Here is a 14,650-nt window from a genome sequence, read left to right as displayed (position 1 = left end):
CAATGGACTAGTGTCCAACAGCATTCGAAAACGTCTACTTGAAAAGACTGTTTTGAGTTTAAAGGACGCCAGGCTCGCTTACTAGAACATGTTTATCAGCAATCATTACAATATGAATCATCACAGGGTGGCAACTACTCGCGCCAATTCCCTCGCCAAATGTAACGATTCCTCAGAGTGCAATCAATTCATACATACATGAAGTAAATGCATTAACTAGCAAGTGTTACTTTTGCGGCAGGGTTAAGCATCCCCGCTCTCAATGCCCTGCAAGGGAAGCGACAGCTTACCCAAACATTGCTCTATCCAAAACAACAAACAAATACATCATAGGTAGTAGCTTTACAGAAAAAATGAATGTTGAACTTCAAAATTGCATTGCGTACAAATCTGTTTTCCGCCATAGTTTTGTTCAATTCTTGCTATCTCAGATAATAAGGCAGTAACATTAAATTTTTTTTTTGAATATATTTTTTTTAAAGATGTGTTTGAAGATTTCCTGTCACCTGTTATGGCAGCTCAGACAGTTTTTCATTCTGCTACTGCTAAACGTAAAGAGGTCTTAAATAAGGCTATGGGATTTTGTATGTCTATTTTGACCAGTCCCACATCTACTTCTAGACAAAAGGATGGTGCGCTTCATATGGTTGGGGCTGTTGCTGAAGTGTTGCTAAAGGTAATAAGGATGTTGTTTATTGTCTACTAACAATAAAAAAAAATTCTTATCTATTATAAACTTATTAAATAAACTAATAGTTTAATTGTATTATTGTGTCTACAACAGGCATGTCAAACTCATTAAGGTATATGGGCCGCATAAAAACTTACCATGACCTGAAGGGCCGCAGCCAAACATCAGTTGGAAAACATAGCCTACTAGTTTTATGTAAATTAGAAACAATACAATAGAATACGCAAGAATTAGTGGAATAACTGTCCTTTAGTTAACTAAAGTTGTAGTACTTCTGTATTAATAAAAAATTACTATGGTTCTGCATTATTTTCGCTGTCCTGATGCTTGACATCTTTTCTGATACAAGTTTATTAATGTCAGGTTGAAGTTTGTTTGTCACTGACACTTTCATCACTGATGACAAATTTTGATCAGATAGTGTTTTGTAGATTTCATAGTGCCCAATGTCATCCAGAAACATTGAAAATTGAGAGCGATTGGAGCTGGTCTTAGTACATGTTGGAACTGTAATTACTTTGCGCATAATGCTTCTTGGTGAAGGATGCACTGAAAACGATCAAAATTAAAATTAGCATTAGCTTCACTTATTTTTGCAAGCATTTTTGCACCAACAACATTTCTAACCACAATCATGGTTGGTGCGCACCTTGCACCATCTGTTGCTAGACTAGCTATTTTTAGCAAAGATAAATTTTACTGCAATATCACCTCCTGTAATTTCTCAAAAACATCCTTGCTTGTTGTGGTGTTATGTATAGACTAAGACTAAGACTGCTTTATTGATCCTTACGGAAATTTGTTGTGATTACAAGGACTCGTTTCTCATATAAAGACAACACAACAGAAAAATACACATAAATACAACAGACAACATAAAGAGTTCATTCAGCGACTACACACAGGTATCTTGGTGCATTTCATGTTCCCTGATCAATGAGTGGCGGTGATAGAGTCTGACCGAGTGAGGTACGAACGAGTTTTTGTACCGCTCCGTTCTTGTTTTGATAGACAGCAGTCGCCCACTTCGCGACGACCTGGCGTAGTTCTGATGGAGCGGGTGGCCCTTGTCTTCCAAGATTTTTTCGATTTTTCTTAGGCACGTTTGTTCAAAAAGTTCTTTAAATGTGGTAATGTTGTGAGTGTAATTTTTGATGCTTTTTTAATGATGTTTTCTAGACGTTGCAACAGATTAGATGAGGCGTTGCCTTGCCAACAACTTATTCCGTATGTTAGCAGATTTTGTACAGTCGCGCCGTAAAATGTCTCAAGGATCTTCTTATTTAATTTAAAACTGTTGAGTTTGTATAGAAAAAAGAGTCGCTGGGCTGTTTTCTTTGTCAGAGTTCCAAGGTGGTCTTCCCATGAAAGCTTGTTGTTGATGATAATGCCTAGATATTTATATGCCTTTACTTGTTCTATAGATGTAGTGTTTATTTGCAGTTCACGTATAGTTTGTTTTTTCTTTCTAAAATCTATTATAAGTTCTTTAGTTTTTGTTACATTCAGTTCTAGAAAGTTGTCGGTGCACCAGTTTGTAAACTCTTCTATCGAGCTTCGATACTGAGTTTCGTCTCCTGAAATAAGACCGACTATGGCAGTATCATCAGCGAATTTAATGAGTTTAACTGAGTCATAGATGCTTCTTATGTCATTAGTGTAAAGAGTGTATAGCACAGGAGAAAGTACACAACCTTGTGGAGCACCCGTACATAGTACTCGAGTTGACGATTTGGTGTTGTTGACTTTAACATACTGGGGCCGTTGGGTTAAAAAGTTTAGAACCCATGCTTGCAAGTAAGGGCTTACATTTAAGTTACTCAGTTTGTTTATCATTAGATGTGGCTGTATGGTATTGAAAGCCGAGGAGAAATCTACGAAGAGGACTCGTGCATATGTTTTGGGTATATCGAGATGCTTATAAAGCTGGTCCAAAAGCAATAGAATGGCATCCTCAGTTCCTCTAGCTGCTTTGTATGCAAATTGGTGAGGGTCTAGGCTGTTATTGACTTTTGCTACAAGTTGTTTAAGGATATATTTTTCAAAACATTTCATAACAATAGGTGTTAGTGCTACTGGGCGGAAATCATTTAAGCAATCTATTTTTGGTTTCTTAGGCACTGGTATGATTTCTGAAGTTTTCCAGATGTTTGGAATTACGCACGTTTGCAATGACTGGTTAAAGATATGACAGAAGATAGAAGAAATTTGCTCCGCACATAGCTTGATCAGCTTGCCACTAATTTTGTCTGGTCCACAAGCTTTTGTTACGTCTACTCTTTTAAATAACAATGTCACTTCATCCTCCGTTACAAAATTGACGTAGGGCTCTTGTTTTCCTTTGGACAGAGTGTTGAAAAGTTCTTTGTGTAGATCAACAAAATCTTCTTTGTCAAAACGAGAATAAAAATAATTTAGTTCGTTGGCGAATTTCTCATCATCAGCCACTAAAATTTGTTTTCGTTTTGAGGCGCAGCCTGTTATTTTCTTTAATCCCTCCCAGCATTGTTTTGAGTTGTTCTTTGCAAAGAAATTCTCAATTTTTTCTTTGTATGTTTTTTTCCCTTCAATTATTGCTTTTCTCAGTTTATTTTTAGCATTTATAAACTCTTCGTTGCTAGCCTTATACTTTGTTTTCTTTTCAGTAATAAGGTGTTTGATTTTTTTTTTGATTTGTATAGAACAGAGCTCGAGTAGTTCCTCATGTATCTCAAAATTCCTGTCAAAGGTCCTTATCAATATAGCCAACTGTGCTACACCCGTTACATCAGTTGATTCAAAAAGAGCCAATGAAGATAATTAAAAATCAGCTATTTTGTTCTTTAATTGTTCACGCAAGTTAACTGACATGCCATTTATTCTATCTGCCACAGTGTTCCTAGTTAAAGTTATTTCTTTGAATGCTTTCACCTTTTTCTGGACTTCCGCAGCTTTAACGACACACTCCTTAATAAAATCACCTTACTAAATGATTTGCTATAGCTATCAATTAAGTTTGACAAAATGTAGCTGGCTTTTGCTACAGACTCGTTTTTCAGTTTAACAAATACTATATGTTGCCTTTTAAAACTATTTTTCAATTCAAGTAGCTTGTCATCTCTCATTTTTCCAGGTGTAAGCATATATGCCTTTTTGTGATTAGCATAATGTTGTTTGACATTGTACTCTTTGGGCACATGAATGCAGGAATTGCATATTAAGCAGTGAATCTTATTTGATACCGATGTGTAGAAATAATTGAACTCGTATCTTTCTTGAAACGATCTATTTTCATCCTTAATTGTTCTTTTAGTAGCAGTTGCTGCTGTAGTTACTGATTCGTCATTAGTATAAAATCCATTATTCTGGGAAATTATGAATTGTCAGTAAACTAGTGTAAATTGTCTTCTGACCGCTGACTGTTATGAATAAACTGAATATATAGGGGGCCAGTAGTCAATGAAATATAGAATGACAATATTAACCACTGATAATTTTTCTGTAAGTCTAACACATTGCTTATTTAAGATGTGTTATTAACAATTAGTAATAATTAAAAAGTTAAAAAAAAAAACAGCACTCAAAAAATAACTTAGAATATAATTCAAAGTTAATTTAAAAAAAAACAAAAAAAACGAAATACAACGTCTAATTCAATTTGAAATAAATTTTCAAAAAATCATTTGTTTCCAAAACTCTGATCATTAATGAATACTCAATAGGTTCAACGAATTTGATTAATACTTTTTAGGGTTTTTTTACTTGAAAATTAGTGTTGACTGTTAGATGCTTAATAATTTAACATTATTTTGATAATTCTTGAGGTGGCCCAGCGGGCTGCATGCCAAACACTGTTTGACATGCCTGGTCTAAAATATTTTCATATCTACTACATTAGTCACAAGGTGAATCTGAAAGGTTTTTTTTTAGTCTTGTTTTTTACTGTAAATAAATTATATATATATATTTATACTTTATCAGAGAAAAATCTATAAAGAGCAAGCTGAACAAATGCTGACAACTCATGTATATCCAGCTTTCAATAGTGAACATGGCTTTCTTCGAGCTAGGGTAAGTGTTATGCTTTTTCAGAATTTCAATTTTATGGTAAAAATTTGTCACACTTTAGTGGTCCAGATCTATTCTAAATCTATTTATCAGGATTAGATCTAGAATATCTTAAAGAGTGGATTAAATGTCTTCTAGATTAGTCTGTAGATCTGCTGATATTTATTGATAACAAAAAATGATTTAAAGATTTAACTTTTTAAGGCAAAGTAAAATTTATGGATTAGAATCTAGATGTAGTAAATATATAATAGCTAATGCTTAACAAGCCCAGTTCATTAAACTTTTTGCAAAAACCACCCACAATTGCATGTGAGAGGACATGAGTGTTAAACACAAAAGGGATTGGGGGGGGGGGGATAAAAACTTTTATCATTCAAGGGGTGCAGTACTTGCATGAATTTGGTCAACAGCTACCTTTTATCAGAATAGAAATTTTCACTCAAATAAATGTATATGTTGAGCCTGAAATATATTTTCTTATCTGATATCTAGGGATTATTTTAAACATAATTTTCAAATAATGCAATCATTCTATTATCTGTTTATGATTATGTTAAAAACTTAAATCTATGTGTTGTTACTTAGCATATATTAAAGAAGAAAAATTTAACACTATTCAAATCTTTTTCATTCTTTTAGACTTTTCATTATAAGATATTTAAATTGAATTTCTGTTGCTCCAATGATGTAAAACAATATATGAGGCCTAAGAGGAGTGTACACAACAATTTTTATTAATTTTTTCATGTATTATTATAATTTACATTATTATTATTTATCTTATTATTATTACTTTTTTTTTTATTGTTGTTACACTCAGGCTAATGACAGGTGATTATGAGAGCTGAGGAGCTATTGTTTGCACACAAATTCACACACATCTAAATAAAAAAATAATTTAATTAATATATTTTTTAAATTTAACCATTTCAAAACTAATCACCAATTAGGGTTGCATTCATTTATGAATGCACTTCTAGTGTTTAAATAATTATTTTATCCTATAGTAACTCTGACCTTAGAGAGCCATAATGAAACTAGTTTTTAGGTATTGACATCACGTTGGAATGGACTATCATGTTTTTTTTTTTAAATAGCTTTTTTTTCCTAGCCTACAAAAAGTGAACATGCTTAGCTAATGTTAAGGCTATAATTGAATATGATTTTAATGGGAATATTAATGTTTCCATGTAGAATAAGGAAATAGTGGTGGGGTTTGTGATTTGCATCCATTTGAGACTGATGGTAGCGATAGTGAAGAAAACATCAATGCTAGATCTAAATTAGTCAAACTTGAGAGAGAAATGGAACACATCTGATGGGATATTTATTGTTATTTTGCCCTGTAGACCTATTCATGATTTAATATATGATGCAAATCCCTACGACTAATCCCTATATTGCTCTATTATAAAATGAACTTATTTGATTTTTAAAAAATTTTCTGTGACTTTAGTAAAAAAAAAAGATTTTTTATTCACAGTTCTGTAAGTAAGATAACAATGTAACTTCCCCAAGTAATAAGCTGGGTTGAACATTTGATTGATAAAAGACATAAACTGCTTTGTATCATATCAGGCTTGCTGGGTTGTCAGATATTTCTCTGAGATGAAGTTTCGTAATGATCAAAATCTTGTGGCTGCAGTTGAACTGGTCAAGACAGCACTATGCACAGATAAAGATTTACCTGTTAGAGTGGAAGCAGCAATAGCACTTCAGATGCTTATATCTGAACAAGAGAAAGGTAAAACTTCAAAAGTCTACAGTAAGTGAGGAATAATTGTTTTCCAGTTAGGTATCTAAAAGTTACATATATTTTATATTTTCAGCAAGAAACTACATCCAGCCTTATGTGAAGCCTGTTATCCTCGGTAGGACATTTTTTCTATTAGAATGTACTTCCCTTTTTCAATTGTTGATTTTTAGCAGCCACCGAAAGGGGAATAGACACTATTCGTTTTGTGTGGTCTGTCTGTCCCTCCGTCCTGTTTAGATCTCAGAAACTAGAAGAGAAAATGAAAATCAGACATTTATTTCTATTTCTGTGGTCCACGGTTAACGGTGTCATATAACCATCACAACGACCAAACGCCTTTACTTTTCCCCAACTAATGTCAGGTACCCATTAGAGCTTTACCACTCATCAACCGCGCATTTCATATGAATATAATATTTACACTAATTCATGGGATGTAGGAAGTTTATCCAAAACCAACTTATGAAATTCCCAATGCATTAATGAGACACCAAGTTGAAGCGCTGACTTTAGATGCTCATCTGTGAGGCGATTATGCCACAATGGTTACGCCCCTTTCCGCCTGCTAAATGAAGAGTTGCAATTTCGTTTAGAAGGCGCGTATGTCAGCCGATTCAACTTCTTGCCACAGAGGTCCTGTTTTTACTTTCTAATAACTCTTGCTGCCAGTTCTTTATGTCAACCAGCCATACTTCTAACGGTATCAGTAGTCACTCCCACAAATTTCTCTCAAAGGAAACAAGCCTCCTCCTCCTCCATGATGTCTAACTTCTTTGAACAGGTCTTTGCCAGTGGTGGTCCCAATGCATGTTCCTCATAGCAGATATCTTTTCTGTGATTTAAAAATTGCTTTTTGTACGTAGCAAGAAGTATATCGGCGCTTATGGTAAATATTTCCAACTCTTCTGCTCAATCTCTTGGTTTTGAGATTTCTAATTGTCATGCAAAAAAGAGTGACGACTTCAACTGCATTCTTATTTTCATGACATATTTCTTCCTTCAATGATAAAGCATTCCCAGCATGTAGAAAAAAAGGCTTCATTTCATTCTGATATTCTTTCTGAAAATATTGAAACCTGCCTTTTTACCTGCCTGGGCGGACTACTTCGGGAGCCTATTTTGAGTTAGTGTTTCCACACAAACTGTCTTTGTAACCTTGTTCAAAATATGTCATAGAAGGAAGCGCTACTATGTTCATATACAACAATATATTTATATATACATATACTACCTTTTCTGTAGAATTTAATTGTTAGGGTAATCTTTACTTGAAAATGCAGAATAAACTACACACTAGTGGGAATTTTCCTGAAATTTTTGGAATTACGAAAATTTCTTTGAACCCATTTTTCTTAGTTATGAGGGTGTCATGTTGTCCATAACTTTCCCCAACTTATGTCAAGTAACCATTAAAGTTGGGTGAACTTAGGGGCATACTAAAAATCCAGAAGTTTAAAATCCCAGTCTTTACTGAAATTGGAACCTGAGACCCCTTGATCGGAAGCTAAGTGCTTTACCACTCAGCCACCACTTCCTTTTTATTTTATTTACATTTATGCTTAAGAATTAACTTATTGCAGAGCTGCTTCAAATCATACGTGAAACTGAGAATGATGATTTAACTGGAGTTATGCAGAAATTAGTGTGCACATATGTGGAAGATGTCATCCCTATAGCTGTAGAGATGATGTCTCACCTTGTAAGTATAGCAGTCAATTTTTATTTGGTCATGTGTCCATGCTTTAGTTGTTGTAAGACAGTACATGAAGCAAGAATATATATACATATACACTATCTGATACCCCTTACACACTCAATGCTTTTTTTCTTAGGACCTCGAATTCAAAAAGCAAATAAAATTATTTTTTTTTTTTATTTTATTATTTTTTTATTCTGCCATATAGATTATTTTACAGACATGCCTTAAAAAAAGATTGCTTCACAGACATGCCTGCCATCCAGCATTATACAGAACTGTCCCACATAATCATCAAAAAAAGCTCATGTTCTGCATTGGCAATTTTTTGGTTCCGCCAAGTCTAAATTCTGACAAAAAAATCGTTACTTTCATTATTTATTAATAGCATGGATGCAAGATCATTTTCATATTTTATTGTCCACCCAAAGTAGGGTTGAGTCAGCGAGTGAGCTAGGCCTTTGTCTTATATATATATATATATATATATATATATATATATATATAGATAGGTTATCATGGGTTGATTATCTACATTAATTTATAATCATCCTGCACATATAATTACAGTTATTGTTATATTTGAACAGGCTCAAACATTTGCCCAAGTCATAGAATCTGATAGTGATGGTTCAGAAGAAAAAGCTATCACTGCTCTTGGTATTATTAATACAATGGAGACTATTTTGAATGTAATGGAGGATCAAAAGGATGTAAGTTGTGGTGTAATCAATAAATAAGTTTTAAAAAATTGGACTTATGTAATTGTCAAATCTATTAATGAAGCTTTTTTTTTTTTTATTTCAAGATCATTATCCAACTTGAAGGAATAGTTTTAAGTGTGATTGGTATAATCCTTCAAAGCAGCATTATGGGTGAGTATTGAGTAAATATTTGGTTAATTTCCTTTTGCTCAAAGATTCCAACTATTCTGACTGATTAAATTAAAATTGAGAAATTTAAGAAAACAGGCTTGAAAAACTATATGCAACTTACAAACATCTATGCTTTCATTTTTCTTTCTTTTTTTTTAATATTCAGAATGGTTAATAAAGTTGGTCATTATTGGCTTAAATGGCACAATGTCAACAAAAGATTAATCAATTGCTTATTCACTATTTATTTAATGCTTACTTTCAAAAATTATTGTAACATGTTTAGAAATGCTATGCTAATGATGCTTTTTTATTTTTTTTAATTAATATTAACTTTTTATATTTCTTTGTGTCTTCAACAGACTTTTATGAGGAAGTATTTTCACTGATCTATAGCTTAACAAGTTCACAGATTTCTCATCATATGTGGGAAGTATTTAGAATGATATATGAGATGTTTCAGAAGAATGGCATAGACTATTTTACAGGTTAAATTTTTTTATGTGCTTTTAACTATTTGGCCTGTTAAATATATTGTAAGGATGTATTTGATCATAAAAATACATAATGTGCCAGAATTTATTTTTTTTTAATGAAAAAGTAGATGAATATAGGGTTTTATTATCCCTCAAATCAGTGAACATCAATACTGACAATTGGGAAGACATAGCTCTAGACCGCACCAGATGGAGAGAGACAGTGACCAAGAAAGCTATGGACAGTGAAAGTACATGGGTCTCAGCTCAGGAAGAAAAACGTACAATCCGAAAAACGGCCAGCTTCTCTACCACCGAAGTAAAAGCCACCTTAACCTGCGCTATCTGTGGACGGGAGTGTCTCTCCAAAATAGGGCTCCACAGCCACATGAGGAAGTGTGCTCTGAGATGAACCATAGTCGTTCTACGACTGAAGGAGGCCAATGATTATCCCTTTTTAAGGAATGTCTCCTTTTGAGGATTATTTGCACAAACATTTTAACAAATTTTTGAAAATATGTATTAAAACCTATGTGGGCGATAGTTGGTATGATGAGAAACTTAAGAAATTTGACATGGAAAGTAGCAAACATGCCTACTGTCTCGCAAATTCATCAAAAAAGCTCATGTTCCGCATTTGTGAAATTTTGTTCCAAGTCTGAATTCTGACGAAAAAAATCTCAGTTTATTTCATTATTAATAGTGCGAAATGAAAATACTGAATGCAAAATTAAATATAAATGGGTCCCGGACCCGGTGTTTCCTAAATTTACAAAGATATGGTTGATCTAGTTCAAGTAGTCTAGATACTAAATCTTTTCTCATAATCTAGTAAGTGCTAGTAAGCTATATGCCCATTCTAATCCCTTTTTCATAACAATGGATCCACATCTAGATCTGGTATCTAGAACTGGTTTCTAAGAAAAAAAGTATGTTATTAAAATCTAGATCTAGACCTAAATGTAATTAATTAACTTAGGCACAGTGAGGCTAAAGCCTAAATAGGCTATTGATCTAGATATACTTATTACTTAGGCTAAGTGTAAATAGGGTTAAGGTTTCTAGATTAAATTTAGTTCTCAATAAGTCTGTAGATATGGAGTCACTAGAGATAAAAATGTATAATTATTATAATGTGTCCTTCGACTTAGAGGGCTTATTAGATGTAGATCTAAATCTAGTAGACTAAATTTTTCTAGAGCTAGAGACAATAATTAGAGTTCAAAGTAGATCTAGAATATTCTAGATCTAGTTCGATTAGTAACAAATAAAAATAAATAGTAACATTAAAGTCTATAGATGATTATAATGCTTTTCGAATTGAATTCATCTTATAGGGTTAGAACTATTGATTTCAAACAAAGGACATAATTATGAATTAGCCTACAGGTTTTCTTACTTTTAATTATAATATTTACTTCTATGTATAAAAAGCAAACTAGCATTGTTATTTAATTAATAATTAATAAGTTTTATTTATTGTGCTGAATATAGCTGCTGATTGTAAATGCGTTTATCTTCCACATTGGGGCCCAAAATTCCACATTTTCAACCTGAACGTTCCACATTCTGGGTATTGGGGGTAGGCATGTCTGCAAGAATTGAAGGAATTAAACTGAAGCATTTAAAAATGCAGCCTGAGAGTAAGGAAACTGATGGGGCTGTGTTTTGCCTTAGCTTGTCTGCCCTGACAGTCTGTTGCTTAGTACTTTACTTAAGTAATAAAGTGAACCAGTAATGTGATTACATAACATAGGTTTAATGATATGACAACATGAAAGATAATTCATACATTGCAATTCTAGTTGGCCTCCTTCGGATGTAACGACTATGGTTCCTTTCGTAGCACTTTTTCATGTGACTGTGGAGACACTCCCATCCACATATGCAGGTTTTGGTGGCTTTTGCTTTGGTGGTAGAGGATGCTGCCATTTTTCGTATGACACGCTTTTCTTCCAGAGCTGAGGCCTATGTTTTTTCGCTGTCCATCGCTTTCCACGTAGTGTGGTCTAGGACTTCGTAAAGGAAGTGGGGGCATTATCTCCTCTTCTAGAGAAAGGTCATCTTGAATAGATCCAAGGTAGCAGAATTCATTCATTTAAATAGCAATTAGATCTAGAGGAATAGTTAACATTAAATACTAAATTTAGTGAACCTGATTTATGTACAAATATATAGCATAAATAAGTTGGCACACCTGAGTCAAAACCTCAGTGATACACTCTGGGCTATGCTGCCCACGACCAAATACGCCCCACGCTCAACATCTAAGTATGACCCATGCAAAGACAATAGTTTACACTCAGATCAAGCTTGACTTCCACAGTTCCAAGCCTGAGTCCCATCACAAGAAAGACTTACTTACTTACAGAACTGTGAATAACATCTTACCTAAAATAATTTTAAAACAGCTATAACTGATTTATTACTCTTAAAAATATATTTTTTTAATTAACCCTTTAGCATTGAGTGGGTTTGGTTCTAATATCTGAGTGCAGTTGAAAAGTTGATAGTGCTACATACAGAAAAAATTAAAATAAAAGAATGTTAATTAGGACATTTTCTGGACCAGTTGAAGTGCCAGAATGGGACAGTCCAGATACAACCTACGCTACAAGTTATCATAGCACCAGTTGTTTCACAATATGGCCCACCACCAGTTGGTTAGCTCTATAGTCATGTGGTCTGCTCACCTGGTCCTGTGATGTTTCTAGTTTTTTTTTAATTATGAGGGTCTGCGGTTTGTGCCATTGTCAGAAATGTTCATTAATTTACTAACGGATTGTTTCATTAAAAATATTGCACCTAGTGCTACCACTATATTTGCAATATTGCTGAAATCTTGTTTGACCCAGAGCTCTAGAACTTGTAAAAGTGGTAGCATAATTTGATAATACTATTAAAAATATTAGAAAACCTACTTACTGGAAATGATAAAGGCAAAGGGCAAAGACAGCATCTTGGATAACAAAATGTTGCTTAACCCTAACCCTAATGTGTAGGCTACACCCCTCCGGGTCCTCCTCACCTAAAATCTGTAACTGTAACAGTAAGAGTGACTTCGCGTGGAAAGTCCGTAAATCATCTAGATCTAGCTAGTAATAGTAGCCTATCTAGAGTTAGATTTTAGTCAATTTAATGATCCCTATACATCTAATGTTTAGATGACTCAAGAAATACGTTAGATTCTACATTTACGCTAAATCACTAGAATCTAGTGACGATAATTTGCACACAGTAAAAGTCCGCGAATTTTAGTGACAGATCTAGAGTCTAGATTTAGGGTAGATTCAGTGAAGATAATTCTCACTTAGCTGTGAAAAGTCTTCAAATTTTAGTGACTTAGACCAAGAGTCTAGAGCTACTGTAGATTTAAGGAAAATATTTCGCATACAGCTGTGAAAAGTCAGTTTATTTTGGTTGTAAAAGCCAGGGAAACTACATAGATCAAAGTTAAAAAAGAAATTCTGATTAAAAAAAAAACGCTAATAAGTCTAAACCCTAACCCTAACCCCTAACCCTAACCCCTAACCCTAACCCAAATCAGTTTGTCCATTTATAGCTAAAGCTAATTCTTGTATTAATTGGCCATTCCCTATCCTCAACCTGGTTGGAAAAGGTATCTTCTGAATCTTATAATCTCAGCTTTGCTTAATTCTTTTATAATAATAATAATTCAAGAACTTGCAGCTGTACATAGTTAAATATATTTTTTTTTATATCTGTTCAATAGATATGATGCCAGCCTTGCATAATTACATCACTGTTGATACAGATGCTTTCCTGGCAAATCCTAACAATTTGGAGATAATCTATAACATGTGTAAAACTGTAAGTATAACAATTCCAGCATTTTTTTTTTTGCCTTTACATAGATTAATTTAAAAAAATGATGTCAACTTATGTCTAATTGACTCCAAGGTTTTGAGCACTGATGTTGGAGAAGATGCTGAGTGTCATGCTGCTAAACTTCTAGAAGTGATTTTGTTACAGTGTCCTGGGAAAGTTGACCATGTAAGTACAATGTTTTAACTTCATTCTAATTGTTTCTTTTTAATAATTGATCCTACTTGATTTAATTTACTAATTCTCTACTTTTCATTTGATTCTTTTAATTAAAAAAAAAAAAGCCAGTGATGAGAATTTTTGTCCGATCCTGTTTGTCCGGGGAAAAAAAAAAAATCAGACAATTTTTTTTTAAAACGATTTTATTATATTCCCTTTAATGAAAAATGCGAAATAAGACTGTAATTTTGTCTGATCCATTATGTCCGAAAAAAAATCAAATTTTTCCCCAATATGTAAAAAAAAAATCAGATTTTTTTTTCAAAACAAAAAAATCGATTTTATTATATTCCCATTAATGAAGAATGCGAAATCAAATAATTTCTTTTGCACACTCGCACATCCGATATTAGTTTATTTACAAGATTAAAAAAATCCCATGCAAAACTTTTTAAATCTTGATCTTGTTTTCACTAGAGAGAACTAGTCAGGTTTCTAGATCTAGTGAATGATTGTGCATTAGTTTCGTTTTGAAGATCCAGATTTAGATATCTATATCTATTTTTGTTCTTTTATTTCTTTCATGGATTATTTCTACTAGATCTAGTTTAGTTTCATTTTCTTATGCTGACATTGTGAGATCTTGTTCAAAGTTGTTTTTTATTTTAAAAGCCACCCAGACCAATATCCTCTTTTATTTAAAATGATTCGTGGCTGCTTAAGTATTTTTAGTGGGCCCAGAGTAGAGAGCTCCTTCTCATTTATGAACAGTTTGATTACTAAAAAAAACAAACAGAATTGTGTCAAACTTATGAAGCATTTCAAAAAGTCAGATATTTTTTACAATCAAAACACACAACTTCTCTCAAGTTGTTCCACAGAGAAGATGTTGCCACACCACCTGTTGATAATTTTTCATGTACAGACTGCATGGACCAGATATAAAACTAGACTCCAGGTTCAGCAAGAAGAGAAAAAATCTAAGTTCTCCCATTTTAATGTACAAAAGATTGTTCATAGTAAAACAAATTTACATGCATTGGTTGAAAACCTCAAATCAAAGTTGAAAGCCAGAGCTTTGCCTAAAAATGTTTTTAAAGT

General features: G+C 33.2%; 1 protein-coding gene across 1 annotated transcript in view; it reads left to right on the top strand.

Annotated features, from left to right (window-relative positions):
• Positions 1 to 14,650, top strand: part of LOC106067564 (importin-7-like) — a 57,602-nt gene that overhangs the window by 20,488 nt on the left and 22,464 nt on the right. The window contains exons 12-21 of the mRNA XM_056043336.1: positions 483 to 676; positions 4,652 to 4,741; positions 6,320 to 6,485; positions 6,571 to 6,612; positions 8,078 to 8,196; positions 8,784 to 8,906; positions 9,002 to 9,068; positions 9,431 to 9,556; positions 13,278 to 13,375; positions 13,466 to 13,558. Of these exons, the coding sequence (XP_055899311.1) occupies positions 483 to 676; positions 4,652 to 4,741; positions 6,320 to 6,485; positions 6,571 to 6,612; positions 8,078 to 8,196; positions 8,784 to 8,906; positions 9,002 to 9,068; positions 9,431 to 9,556; positions 13,278 to 13,375; positions 13,466 to 13,558 (1,118 nt within the window). The remainder of the gene's footprint in view (positions 1 to 482; positions 677 to 4,651; positions 4,742 to 6,319; positions 6,486 to 6,570; positions 6,613 to 8,077; positions 8,197 to 8,783; positions 8,907 to 9,001; positions 9,069 to 9,430; positions 9,557 to 13,277; positions 13,376 to 13,465; positions 13,559 to 14,650) is intronic.

Source organism: Biomphalaria glabrata, chromosome 10 (genome assembly GCF_947242115.1).
Source record: "Biomphalaria glabrata chromosome 10, xgBioGlab47.1, whole genome shotgun sequence".
Classification (NCBI taxonomy): Eukaryota; Metazoa; Mollusca; class Gastropoda; family Planorbidae; genus Biomphalaria; species Biomphalaria glabrata.
Note: the sequence above shows the minus strand (reverse complement) of the source record. Positions and strands in the feature narration are given on the sequence as shown.